This window comes from Condylura cristata, unplaced genomic scaffold, assembly GCF_000260355.1.
Source record: "Condylura cristata isolate star-nosed mole 26May11 unplaced genomic scaffold, ConCri1.0 scaffold00012, whole genome shotgun sequence".
Classification (NCBI taxonomy): Eukaryota; Metazoa; Chordata; class Mammalia; order Eulipotyphla; family Talpidae; genus Condylura; species Condylura cristata.
In genome coordinates this window covers 12,639,729-12,652,934 of record NW_004567113.1, presented here as the reverse complement: position 1 = coordinate 12,652,934, position 13,206 = coordinate 12,639,729, and the positions used below count along the sequence as shown (strand labels likewise).

General features: G+C 38.3%; 1 protein-coding gene across 2 annotated transcripts in view; it reads left to right on the top strand.

Moving 5' to 3' along the window:
• The window catches only part of AGPAT9 (1-acylglycerol-3-phosphate O-acyltransferase 9), a 51,088-nt gene extending 38,236 nt beyond the window's left edge, over positions 1-12,852 (top strand). For both annotated transcript variants that reach the window (XM_012724291.1, XM_012724292.1), the window contains exons 7-12: positions 3,470-3,585; positions 4,747-4,802; positions 5,298-5,383; positions 5,849-5,977; positions 6,426-6,505; positions 11,616-12,852. In XM_012724291.1, coding sequence (XP_012579745.1) covers positions 3,470-3,585; positions 4,747-4,802; positions 5,298-5,383; positions 5,849-5,977; positions 6,426-6,505; positions 11,616-11,727 — 579 coding nt within the window. In that variant the 3' untranslated portion in view covers positions 11,728-12,852. The remainder of the gene's footprint in view (positions 1-3,469; positions 3,586-4,746; positions 4,803-5,297; positions 5,384-5,848; positions 5,978-6,425; positions 6,506-11,615) is intronic.
• The last annotated feature ends 354 nt before the right edge of the window (positions 12,853-13,206 follow it).

Here is a 13,206-nt window from a genome sequence, read left to right as displayed (position 1 = left end):
GTTGAACTCAGGCCTAGTGGTGATTATGCTGAGACTTAATCCTTAGGTTACCAGGGAGGCCTTCAAAATTTTGTTTTCTTTTACCTTTAAGAATTTATCAAGATTTGGTGTGTGGAATAGGATGATGGAGAAGGTCTCAGGGAGTCTTGTCACATATCACCTGGTTGTAGCTTAAGCCTCAAGGAGACCTGATGGTTTTAATTTTGTTTGTTTAGCTGCAGTGACTGCTAGTTGTAGTCTATTGTGCTTCTCTGGAAAGGAGTTTGAAGGTTGCCAACCTTAAGTTTCTGCTGTTGGAAGGAGTCACTCTGTATTGTGATTACCAAAGAGTCAATTATAACTTCCTTGTGACTAAGGGCCTTAAAATGTTGTTGACATTTTCCATGCTCTGGGTATAACTCTAAGGCACACGTACTGGTGTTTGACTCATCACAGGTTATATGGTTTTTGAAGGATCTTATAGAGATTTTAAGTTATGGCCAGATATTAATTAGCCTAAAGCACAATTTCAGATCTCTAACCCTTGGGCAACCACATTTGAATGCATTATGAAATTCTCAAAGCTGTGGAGCTATTTCTCAACCTAAGGAAACTTTAACTGCCTCTGAAAAGATTTATGGAAATTGGTAGTTCTTAATCTTTTTTAGGTTGGGAATCAGCTAAGAGTTATGTATCTTTTTTTTTTTTTAAAGAGATTTTATTTAAGCATATAGAACTGGGGTACAGGTCAGTGGTGTGTGTGTGGGGAGGGTGAGAGGATTCACTAGGGACAGAGTGGGGGGTAGAACAGGTAGATCCACTGAAGTACACTGCTGAGGGGAGCAGAGGGTGGGTCATGTGGTTCCCCTTTCTGGCAGGGAATTGAACTCATGCTGCTATGGCTTTGGACAGCTTCAAGTGCTGTGTTTTAACTCGTTGAGCCACCGGGGAGGGCCCTATGTATCCTTTTTTAAGCCAAAAAATGTGTGTACATTGTATAGACATAATTGCTATATAATTTTCAAGTGTTCATGGATTCCTCAAAGCCCATTAAAGAATTCTTGCACTAGCAATCTTTGAGACTCCAGCAGTTTGGGGAGTAGAGGAAATCTTTATATCTGTGTGAGAATTCCTTTTCACATCTATGATACTTGACATTCCCTTTATCCTAGTGATGAAGTCAAAGCTAAGATTTTGTTTTAGATGAGAAAATGGAGGCTCTGACCTCCTGCCTAATTTACTCTGTATTGTGATTAACAAACAGTTGAGTATAGGTTACTTCTGATTAAGGGCCTCAAAATGTTGTTGACATTTTCCATGCTTTGGGTGTAACTAATTATATTAATCAAGTTTTAGAAAAGCATAGTAATTGTGAACTTTTTGGTGGGCTGAGTGATAGAAACCTTGGCCACCTGGATTTAAATCAGGACCAGCGGAGGGCAGAAGTGGGAGGAAACTACATTTCCGAGGTCCCCTTTGGCTTCTTTTGTCTAAACATAAGCTATGTATCTGAAGAAGATTCATGAATGTTCATACTCTACAAGTGGTTACAGTAAACACAGCCCACAGAATAAGAGAGTCCGAGGTTTTTGGTGCCCACCTAGGGGAGCTGGCAGAGGTGCTAATCTGGATTTGGTGTGATATCTTGGACTTTCTTGTTCTCATACTTTCTTGCTCCACAAGAGAGCACAGCCCTCTAGGCATATTGCTTTGTAGCCTTATCTGCAGGGTCTCCTGGACCCCCTATTAACCATATCAATAGATGCAGAGAAAGCAGTTGATAACATTTCCAGGAATCCACCTATCCCTCCCTTATGTGTGACTTTCAGGCAGGATCCCATTATATATAACCAGAAATGGCTAGTTTTTCGTGTGCCCAGCCTGTGGACAAAGAGCATCTTTATTGCTTGTGGCCAGTATGTAGAGTAAATAGTGGTACCTAGCTCCCTTAGTGTGTTCTTTCAACTTTCCACTGAAGTTCCCAACTCCAACTCTTCCAAATTTGGGAAAGAGGGAATCTTTTTGAACGTTCATTGAATGTTCAATGAGACAGCATCAGTCTGATATCAAAACCAGGCACATCTACCACTAAAAATTACAGACCAATATCTCTAATAAACATAAGCTCAAATATCCTTAACAGAATCTTAGCAAGCAAAATGCATTTTAAAAATCAGACATTTTGACCAACTGGGATTTATCCTAGAACACAAAGACAATACAACACCTAAAAATCATATAACCATATCAATAGATGCAGAGAAAGCAGTTGATAAAATTCAGAATGCATTTATGATATAGCTAGAGCATTTGTACAAGAATCCAAACTGAGAAAGAAATAAAACTAGTATTTCACATTAGTTCATAGCACATAGTACATTACATGCAGATGATAATATTCATAGGCAACCCTAAAGACTCCACTAAAATGAATTGAAAAATCAATAAAGTGACAAATCACAAAATCAACTTAGGAACATCAGTTGTGTTTCTATATGTAAATAATAAGCTAGAAGAGAAAGAAGTCAAGGAAAAAAATTACCATTTACACTTGCATCCAAAAGAATTAAATCCCTATGATTAAGCTTAACAAAGGGGATAAAGATCTTTATAATAGAAACCATAAAAGATTATTAAAAGAAAGACAACACACAAAAAGAGAAAAAATATTCCCAGCTAATAGACTAGAAAAATTAACATTGTAAAAATGACCATCTTACCTAAAGCAATGTACAATATGCAATCCATATCAGTGATCCACAGGAATTCTTCAAAGAAATGGAACAAACATTGTTGAAATTCATATGGAACCGCAAAAGACCCAAAATGGCCAAAGCAGTCCTGACCACAAAGATTAGTTGGCATCACTTTCCCGGACTTCAAACTATACCACAAAGCTCTACGAGATGAAATATTATGGCACGAGACCAAAAACTGATGCACAGTACACTAGAATAGAATTGAGAGCCCAGAAACAAATTCTCATGTATGTAGACAGTTTCTGACAGAAGAGCCAAGAGCATGTACAGAAGAAGTCTATTCAACAATTAGTATTAGGAAAACTGGACAATCACATATGCAAAAAGGTGAAGCCAGAGCATCATCTCACACCTTTTACAAAAATTATGATGATCTTGGTGGTGGGTGTGGTGTGGTTACATGCCTCTGAGGAGGTGTAATTTCTGGGTCATGTGGAATGTTATAAAAATACATTATCTTAATTAAAAAACATTAATTGTTAAGGTCTTAAAACTTTTTTGTTAGTATTTCATATTAGTTCATAGTACATGCTTTATGAAAAAAAAAATAAACATCTTTTGCTTACATTTGACCATTCAGGCCCTTTGAACAGATAAGAACTTCCATCAGTAGCAGAGGACTAATCTTTTCTTTGAAGGAGGAATAGGAACTTATTAGTATTAAAAAGACAAATTCTTTCTTAGAACAACTGTGCCTTTACATTTTTCTCTTTTACTCATGGTATTTCTAGGTTGGCCAAGTACATGGTGGATTGATGGGAATCATCCAGAGAGCTATGGTCAAGGCTTGTCCACATGTCTGGTTTGAACGCTCAGAAATGAAGGATCGACACTTGGTTACTAAGAGGTTAGCTGTTATCACCTGACTCATGTTCAGTGGGGTGTCTCAAAAGCAATAACCCTTGTCTTTCCTGTCAAAGAGGGCACAACAGCACTAAGGATGAAAGAATTAAAGCATAAACTTCTTGTGGTTGACTTTCTGGTGAATCATTTGCTTTAGGTAAATTAAAGGAAATTTTATTTCTATAGTCATAGTAGGATATATATGATGAAATTAGAAGAATGTAAATCTGTATTGTTGTGACTTGGATATAGTGCAATCACTGGGTTTTTAAGGTTAAAAATTGCTGCTTTAAATCTTGAATAACTGTCAAATAAATAGATGGTTGACTTAGTTTTTGCTGAATGACCTAATGGTCACTTAAATCCAGCTAGACACAGCCAAAGCTAGTGCTCTTTATAGAAGAGAAGAAGGAATTAGGTCAGAGGTGAGTTCCCAAAACCTTTGTTAGGTAAGTGGCTTTTTGCTGGAGACCTTTAACTGAAGACACTCTGGCCAATACTTCTGTGAACACGAGAGTAGTTCATGCTTTTAAGAGTGAAATATAAAATACTTGTTGAAATCTGTTTAAGGTTAGAGAAATTGTTCCTCATCATGAGATTATTAAGCAATAAGACACTGGCAGCTGTAACCTGTCTGTCTCAACTTTACCAGCTTCTGGAGAATATTTAGGAAAGTAGGGCTGACTGCAAGGGTGGGGACCTAAGTCTGGAATAATATGCATCATTCTCAGCTTTATGGTACATATTTCACAAGATAAATCAACCTGACTCAATGAAGGACTACTCTTAGACTTTTTGGTCACAAGGCAGACAGGTCAAACAATCAATATTCCTGCTTTTTCAAATGAGGAAATACAGGAACAAGGAGAAAGGCGTGGGACTCAGAACACAGGAATCCAGAGCTTATTTTGCATGACTGTCTAGTATTCTTTGAAAAGAGTAGGCAGAAGGCACTGTGAGTCCCTGGTGTTGGAAGAAGAGATATTGAAATAGTTACCTTTACACTGTGTAAGAAAGGTATCAATTTGAGTTTATTTCCTTTTCTGGTATTTCTTTTTGGTTTACAGTTACATTTGTGCTATAGAAGTAAAGAATAACAAAGAGGGCTTCTCTAGAGCTCTCTCTTTTTAAAGGTAGAATTTTGACCCTTTATTTTTCTTTACAGACTAAAAGAACATATTGCTGATAAGAAAAAATTACCTATATTAATCTTTCCTGAAGGTAAGATGGAACCCGGTATACCAGACTACAGTTACACCAACAAATACCAAAAATGTCTAAGGAGTTGGATTGTTCTAGAATTGGCATTCTTATTCCAGATCTCTTTTCTTCTGTTGCGTGGAATGGGCTGTCAAAATTAGGTCATTCCCTTTTAAGATTTGATAAAGACAATGTATCTTTATATTTTAAGTCTTTTTTTTGGTAATGACCTTAGAAATACATGGACCATAATTTTTAAAGTTCTTTATTTTAAATAAATTGAAATAATCATCTAGTGTAAACAGAAATTCAGTAATGAAGTATGTTTGTCATTAAATCTGCTTAGAAGAGTCTGGTTACTACTTAAGTAGGAATTGATTTGTACAGTGGCAGTAAAATATCTGTAAATTTTTGTGATTTGACTATTCTAATTAAAAATAATTTCTATAAAAATTTTGTTCAAAAACGGCTGCTTTTAAAAGTATTCACCAGAGCCCCTCCTTGATGCCCATGCAGGAACTTGTATCAACAACACTTCAGTCATGATGTTTAAAAAGGGAAGCTTTGAAATTGGAGGAACCATACATCCTGTTGCAATTAAGGTAAAACATACCACCCTCCCACTTCTGCAAACAGAGACAGAGATGCAGAGACCTGATACATTTAATTTTGATAATAATTCCAATTTTGTAATGTGAAGTAGTAAGGAGCACGTGTATACCCTTTGCTCAAGTTCACCATAGTTTACATTTTACCCCCTCACTCGATGCTTCTCCTTCTATAGATAAATGCATCCCTAAGGTGATTGTGCCAAGGACTGAGCACAAGGACATACTGATTGCAAATCAGATACTATTACTGCTTTCAGCACCCTTCCAGTGAAGTGGGGGGACAGATTTTTCAGAATTGTGTAATCACTCTCTTGGTGTAGGATTTTGGGGCTCTGGCCAGAGAAGTTAACTGGTGTGGTCGATTTCATTTTTATCAAGTAAAGTTGCTTTTCTTTTTTTCTTGGGGCCCACGAGAGATGATTGACCATGACTGGGATGTGTTTTCTTCTTTCTTAGTATAATCCTCAGTTTGGAGATGCATTTTGGAACAGCAGTAAATATAACATGGTGAGCTACCTGCTCCGAATGATGACCAGCTGGGCCATCGTCTGTGACGTGTGGTACATGCCCCCCATGACTAGAGAGGTAATGACAGATAACAGTTGGCCTCTGGTGCCCTATCTAATCAGACAAACACTAGAGAGCCTTAAGCTGACACTCCACATCTTCGAAAACTGAATTTCCCTCCTACTTTTTCAGCGCATGAAACATTTTTTAATGACTTCATATTAAGTTATTATATATTCAGAGATGATTCTGCATTGTGGCTTTTATAACTGCTGTTGGTTTATTATGGAATGTGAATATCTTGGATAAGACTGACAACAGAATATGTGCACATGGTCAAAAATCAAACAATACAGCGTTAAATGTTTTCAGTAGAACAATTTGCTACATTGAAATGAGAACATATTTGAACTAAAATGTGAATCTGATATTTTAAAACAAATCTAAACGATTATGAGACTTTTAAGACATTACTTGAAAACTGTATATCCTGGATATATCCTTAATGTATGTATTTATTTTCTAGGAAGGAGAAGATGCAGTTCAGTTTGCTAATAGAGTAAAGTCTGCTATTGCTGTGCAAGGGGGGTTGACTGAGCTTCCCTGGTAAGAAATTTCTCAGAAGTACCATTGCTTTTTTTTTTTTAAAGACCTTTTAATAACGTTGAAACTGTAGTGGCCAAGGTGGTATTTTCCTGTTTTAGTTTATCTTGCAAAAACATCAGTCTGAGTTTGTGAGAATAAAACAATGGGACAAACATTCCTACACATTTTAAGCAAGGGGAAAAGGATTTTTCATAATTGGACAAAGTGTGTTTCAGTGTGGAGGCCCAGAGAAATGTTTGCTGCTCTCGGGATACTAGAAGCCAGGCTTGTGGTCTGATGGATGACATTCAAAAAAATGAGAGGCATCCAGCTTTTTTTGCAGTTCTGAACATAACTTCTAGTTACATCTTGATTCAGCAGCAAGCAACCAATCAGACTCTACCAACTTGCATCATTAACGTGTTTTCTTTGTCCTCAATCCCATTTCCCAATGTGAAATTCTTCTACATAGATGGGGAGGAGATTTGACTATTTCTCCTGGCTCCTTGCTTGTGACTTGCAGCAAAGTTCCCCACTTCAAGCATCAGTGTTTCTGCGTTCTAGTCTTAACTGTACATCAGACACACAAACCTGAGAGTGTCAGGCTGCTGCGTCAGCAAGGAGTTTTGGCTCTATGGTGGGCTGCTATGGTGGGCTGGCCCAGGTTTGGGTTGGACACTCAGAGACTCTTAGCAGCTGCCGGGATGATGTTAGCCCAGGGGACTTCCCTTGATTGTCTCCTCCCATGGTGCTGGCCACTGTCAGTACAAAGTAGCTTGGAGCAGGGAACTGCCTGAACTTTTTACTCCACCTTCTGTTCTATATCATTTTGGGTATAACCTCAGTGTGCTTGGCTGCAGAATTCCCTTTCTCCCCATTTGTTTTGATCTCCTGGTTTTCTAGAAGATATTTATTAAACTTTGTTTGCAGGTACCTTTGTTTGCAGGAGTAATAGAAAACGGTGGGACTCCTTTTTATATTCTGCAGAGTTGGTTACTTATGTATGGGTTTTGCTGTCTCTGTGGCTTTTATTTATTTATTATTTGTCATGGGCAACTGTAACTCAATCACAGCCTGACTGGTCTGCTTCCTCACAAACTGAGCACTTCTTGCTTCTGCGTGGTATTCATGTGGTCATGAGCCTGGCTTCCGGTTCCCTCCTCTGTGACTATTTCTCATCCAGACAATGAAAGGTCCCCTTGAGGTACAGCGATCACTTTTCTGGACATAAGCTCTGAAACACAACTTGTCATCTGAAGAAACAACCATTTTCTTTCTTCAAAAATGTACATTTTTGTGCCATTGTTTTACAAGCCCACTTTGCTGTCCTTGCAAGATAAGCAGAAATGGTAAAAGACTGTGACTATTACGGTCTCGATGTCATTGATTATGCTATGTAGCATTTTATACAGAATAACAATGGCTTAAACAAAATAGACATTTATCCCTTTTACTTAAACAGAGGTGGTTCAGGTTGAAATAATAGCTCATTCTGTATTTTTTACCCGATTATTGACTTGATGGCTTCTCCATTTAATGACTTGATGGCTTCTCCAGGCATACTGAGAGTTGGAGCAAATGGCTAGCAGGAGAGAGCAAAGCAAGAGAACACATGCATCTTGTGGACACAGGCTTGGGGGTGGGCATACCACTTGTGTTTTGTGGCTAGAACTGAGCCATGTGATGATAATACCTAGTTGTAAAGATGCAGGGATGATGTAGTCTTTGTTCTGTGTGGTCATATTCCTAGCTGAAATGTAGGGTTCTGTTACTGAAGAAAGGAAGAATGGATTTGGGGGTAAGAAATGGATCCTGGAAATCAGGGGCAACTTATAGGCTGTTCATGTTCAACTCTACTTATAAACTATATTAAAGAAAACTCGGAAGGAAGGAAACAGGTGAAATATTTTAGTTATAACTACGGCTTTCATTTGTTGAGAAAGATTAGAAGTAGGTGAGTGTATATAGACTGCTCAGGCTTCTATAACAATATGTAGACTGGGTTGTTTAACAGAACATTCTTAAGAGTGTGGAGGCTGGACGTCTGTGTGTACCAGTGGGTGGGGTTCTGTTGTGAGCCCTCTCTATTTTTCTCTTGCACGTGGATACTTTCTTGGTCTCTTCTTTGTGCAAACAGAAAGGGAGGTAAAGAGAGATTATGCTCACCAGAGAGTATACAGAGCCCTCAATGGTGTCTCCTAATGAAAGAGTACTGGGCCTCATCTCCAAATACTATCAAATCGGGTGTTTAGAGCTTCAGCATAAGAATTTTGGAAGGATATAAACCTTGCTCTTGGGCCCTCCCTGGTGGTGCAGCGGGTTAAAGCACTGCACTAAGAAGCTTAAGCCACTTCCTCATGAGTTCGATCCCCGCCTGCCCTGGAGGAGATCCACATGGCGGCAGACCTCTCCTGACCTGCCCTCCGCTCCCCTTAGCAGTGTACTTCGTCGATCTGCCTGTTCTGCTCCCAGCTCTGTCTCTGGTGAATCCTCTCACCCTCTGCATCTCTGGCCTGTATTACAGTTCTGTATGAATAAATAAAAAAATCTAAAAAAAACCCAAACAAACAAAAAAACCTTCCATCATAATGGAAGATTCAATTCTGTTATACACACAGGTGTTATATTAGCAGGTGGGCAGAAAACAATTCATATTTCCAGTCCTGAATAGAATAAAATCTCTACTATCTGTTTTGTTGTTTCAAAAACACTTTACATGAAAAGTTCATGGAAGACAATTATAGCAATATTCTAGCAGCAGGAATGGACTCAGGCTGTTGTCAACCAGGCAGGCACTCAGGACTGTTTGGGCTAGCTGGATTCTTCAACTTCTTTACACCAGGATGAGGAAAGGCTCTAAAATGTTCACATATCTTGAATGCAAATAATTTTGTTCTAGAAAGGCTGTTTTAGGAATCCACTCTGCTAATTAACAAGCCACCAGTGTCTAGAGTTGGAAACCCACTTCTAAAATCTATTATGCTAGTTAACAAAGCCCATGTAGTTGATGAGAGATAAAAATAGGGGAAGCCTTGCAGTAACATTTCTGGATTAATCCTCAAGTATGAGTTCTTGGTTTAGGGTAAGTGGTGGCTCTTAGACAAGAAGTAGGATTTAGGTAGGTTTCGGCTAACGTTTGTACTATATTAGCTAAACTGTAATATGTTAAGCTGTTTCATAACATCATGAAATGATGAACTTACAAATGCCCTTATTTATAAGGTCTTGGGTTACAGATGTTCTTGTGATCCATGGTCATGTTGTACTAGCTTCCTTTTTATTCTTTTTTTTTTTTTATTCTCTAACCCCTTCCTCTTACCTGAAATCCCAACCCTGCTCCTGCCCTGAAGTCATTGTGAAAAGCTTAGACTATAGCCTGGGTAGCCTCAGACACCAAAGAAAGGAAGAAAGCATTGAGAAATAAAAACAGCTTGCGGAAGTCAGCCACTGACATCAGACAGGCTCTAGATCAGATTGCTTAAACAAAGTCCATCACAAATAAGCTCAGCATTTTTCAATTTCCTTCTATCAGGCCTTATGCAATTTGACAATAAAGGGTGAGTTTTAATTACCTGGCCTATTCACTGAAAAGAAAACACACCCGTTGCTTTCCCAGGTGTAGTTGCCATTTACCCATAAGGTATAAATTAACTCTAGGTTGGTTTGCTACATTAAATGAGACCATAATTGTATCATTCTTACTAACTTTTGTATATGATTGTTCCTTCTAAGATTTGCTGCCGTTGCAACACATGACAAGTCAGGACAGGTATTTTAAGCAGTAGTAGGTTGACTGGGTACTGGGGAAGAATTGAGTAAAAGGAGTATCAGAATGCTCAAGGGCAGTTGTTGCTAACTTCACATTGTTGTACTGGTCCTCAGAAAAGGAGGCATGCCCCCTTATCTCTTCCTCTGCCCCCCCCCCCCCCTTTAGTTCTTACTATTCAGAGTTCAGTGCATTTGGGTCCAAGAGGCTTTTGTGGCTCATTCTAGAGAACTAGTGATAATTTATGACCTTCCTTTATGAAAATTTCCTACAACTGACCCCTGGAGGATTTTGTGCACTGTAGTCTGTTGTTTTAAGTTGAGGATTTATTAGTGGAAAATGTCTTGGATTTGATTCTAGAGTCGGAATATCAGAATATTGCAATGGTCTCTGGCAGGCATCTGTCTGAGGTCAAGTTCTGTATTCAGGGCATTGAGTTCACCGGCTAACCTATCTATTCATCATCTTTAAAGAACACTTAGTAAACATTTGTGCTAGGTTGGGTTAAAATTAAACAGGCACAGTAAAGCAAGCAAATTCTCAGTCTACACTCTCCTAAAACTTAAATCTGAAATGTTAAATTAGGAGAGAGATAGTGGTCCTAGATAGTCTAATCTCCTCCCAGCTCTTTCAGTTGTGTGTGTGTGTGTGTGTGTGTGTTTTCCAAAGAAGGAAAAGCATGCAGAGTTCTTATAGCTCAAGCAGGTCTGTATTTTTACTGCCCTGGAGACAGTTCAAAGGTTCACGTGCCTGCTTACATAGGCACTAACTGGTGGTTGAATGCAGTTTATCATTTTCTTATTGGTTTCATTATGAGTCTGTTTTGAAATCTAGAAGATTAGAAATATTTGAAACATATGGTGCTTTAAATGAAAGTATAATTTGTGAAAATTAGGATTAGATTTTTATAATGGTTACTTTTTGATCCTTAAGGTAATTTACCTACACATACATAACACCCTGATCATTTCCTGTGCATCTGTTTAAAACTGGCCCAATGGTTTTTTCAATAGGTAGGTTGATTAGATGAAAAAATAACAATAGTATTCGGCTTTTCTTGGGGGATGGGGGAGAGAAGATAGGTAAAGAACTAATTTGAATGTAATGTCCAAATAGTGAATAAGGCAGCCTTAACTTTGAAAAAGAAACTGAGTTGGGATATTAGTCTTTGTTTTAGCCAATCATGAGATACTAATCTCATAAAGGGAGAGAGGAACTAGTCTTTCTGCTTCAGGATCTAGGGTCCTTTGCCCTGTTTGCTGACCAGACCAATAAGGCACAGGAAACTACGCAGCATGTATAAACAAGTAACCCTTTCAAATCATTGCAGGGAGTATCTTTACTTATTTGCCTTTGTGTTCCCAGGGATGGAGGACTAAAGAGAGAAAAGGTGAAGGACACTTTCAAGGAGGAGCAGCAGAAGAATTACAGCAAAATGATCGTGGGCAATGGATCTCTTAACTCAGAATCGGACTGATTGCCTCTGGAGATCAAACGTGGCTTCCCTTAAAATGGAATGTGTGTGTGTGTGTGTGTGTGTGTGTGTTTTGAGATAAGGGAGGCATTTTTTTTCTTTTATTGTTTTTGGTTTTAATTTGCAATCTTTTCTACAGGATGATTGTCTCTACCTCTATGCCAGGGGCGGGATCTACTGTCCCCCTGGGGCTTTTGTTGTTAAAACACTCGCCCCATGAAGTGGAAGGGAGTTTACTGTGTTTAAACAGATTCTGCCTTTTCTGAAATGATTGTGCCATTGTTGATTGAAAGAAATATACAAGAAACAGTACTTCTAAAACACTTCTGGAACTTACTGTCTTTGGAACGCATTGATATGGTAATGATCAAGAAAAAAACAAACCCAAACCCCTCTTTCCCTCTTCACTTTCTCACCCCCTTTCCTCCCACTCCCTCTAGTCTTTGGGGAGTGATGTGGGCCACATCCAGTTCACAATTAAGGTCATGGCTCTGACCTACTGCAAGGTTGAAATGGAGAAAAGTCTGGTATTTAGGAGAAAGGACAACTTTGTGATCTCTTGATAAAAGTTGAAAGAAACTGTCAATATTTATTCTTAGAGTGTTAGATGAGAAATATCTTGGTGAACTTTACCCGACAGAAGTGAGTCAAGTGTGTGTGCATGTATACGTCTGCAACTTTCGAACAAATACTTTAGCCCATAACATGTGCTGAAGTTTTTCGTTTTCCTTGTTTGTATTTTGAAGATGTATAACTAGTGCCTCCCTGTCTACTCGTTTGTTTGAATTTGTAATCACAGTTTCAAAGAGGAGCCTTTTACAACAGCAACAATAAATCATGTGACAGTCTCCAGTGGATGCAGGTGAAAGTGCAAAAGCCCTTTACAGTTTATTTCACAACTTTCTCAGTTCTTAAACACAAAAGTGAGTGGCAAAATTACCTTTTGGGAAATGAGCCTTAAATTTTTTAAAGGGGAAAATAAGTGTCACGGCTAAGTAATGTTTGATAGCAATGTAACGCCATCATAAACTTGGAGAGCTTTATCTCTCTTCTGGTAACCATGTACAGAATGTGAAACTGTCTTATGGTGAATATAAATAAATTCTATATTTCTAAATGTTTTTGGCATTTTTTCCTCTCACATCTACCCTTTTCTGATTTGAGTAAAATTAAACTCTCATTTTATAGCATAGAATTGTTTTTCATTTCAACAACATTGATTTTATTGGACTGGAATCTCTGATAAATGAGAACATGAACCAATGGTTTGGGTTTGTCTTTTTTTTTTTTTTTTTTAATAATCTAGTTGTCTAAACTCTGACCTTGTGGACTTTGCCTTGAGCAAAGTCACAGACATCAGCTAGGCAATGCTGTCATAATAGCAACAGGTAGCCTGAGGCAATGCTATCTGTATATTTATGTTTTCCAGTTGGACAGATCTGATCCAAAAGAATATTTGCAAGCAGCTTGCCTCTTGGTCAG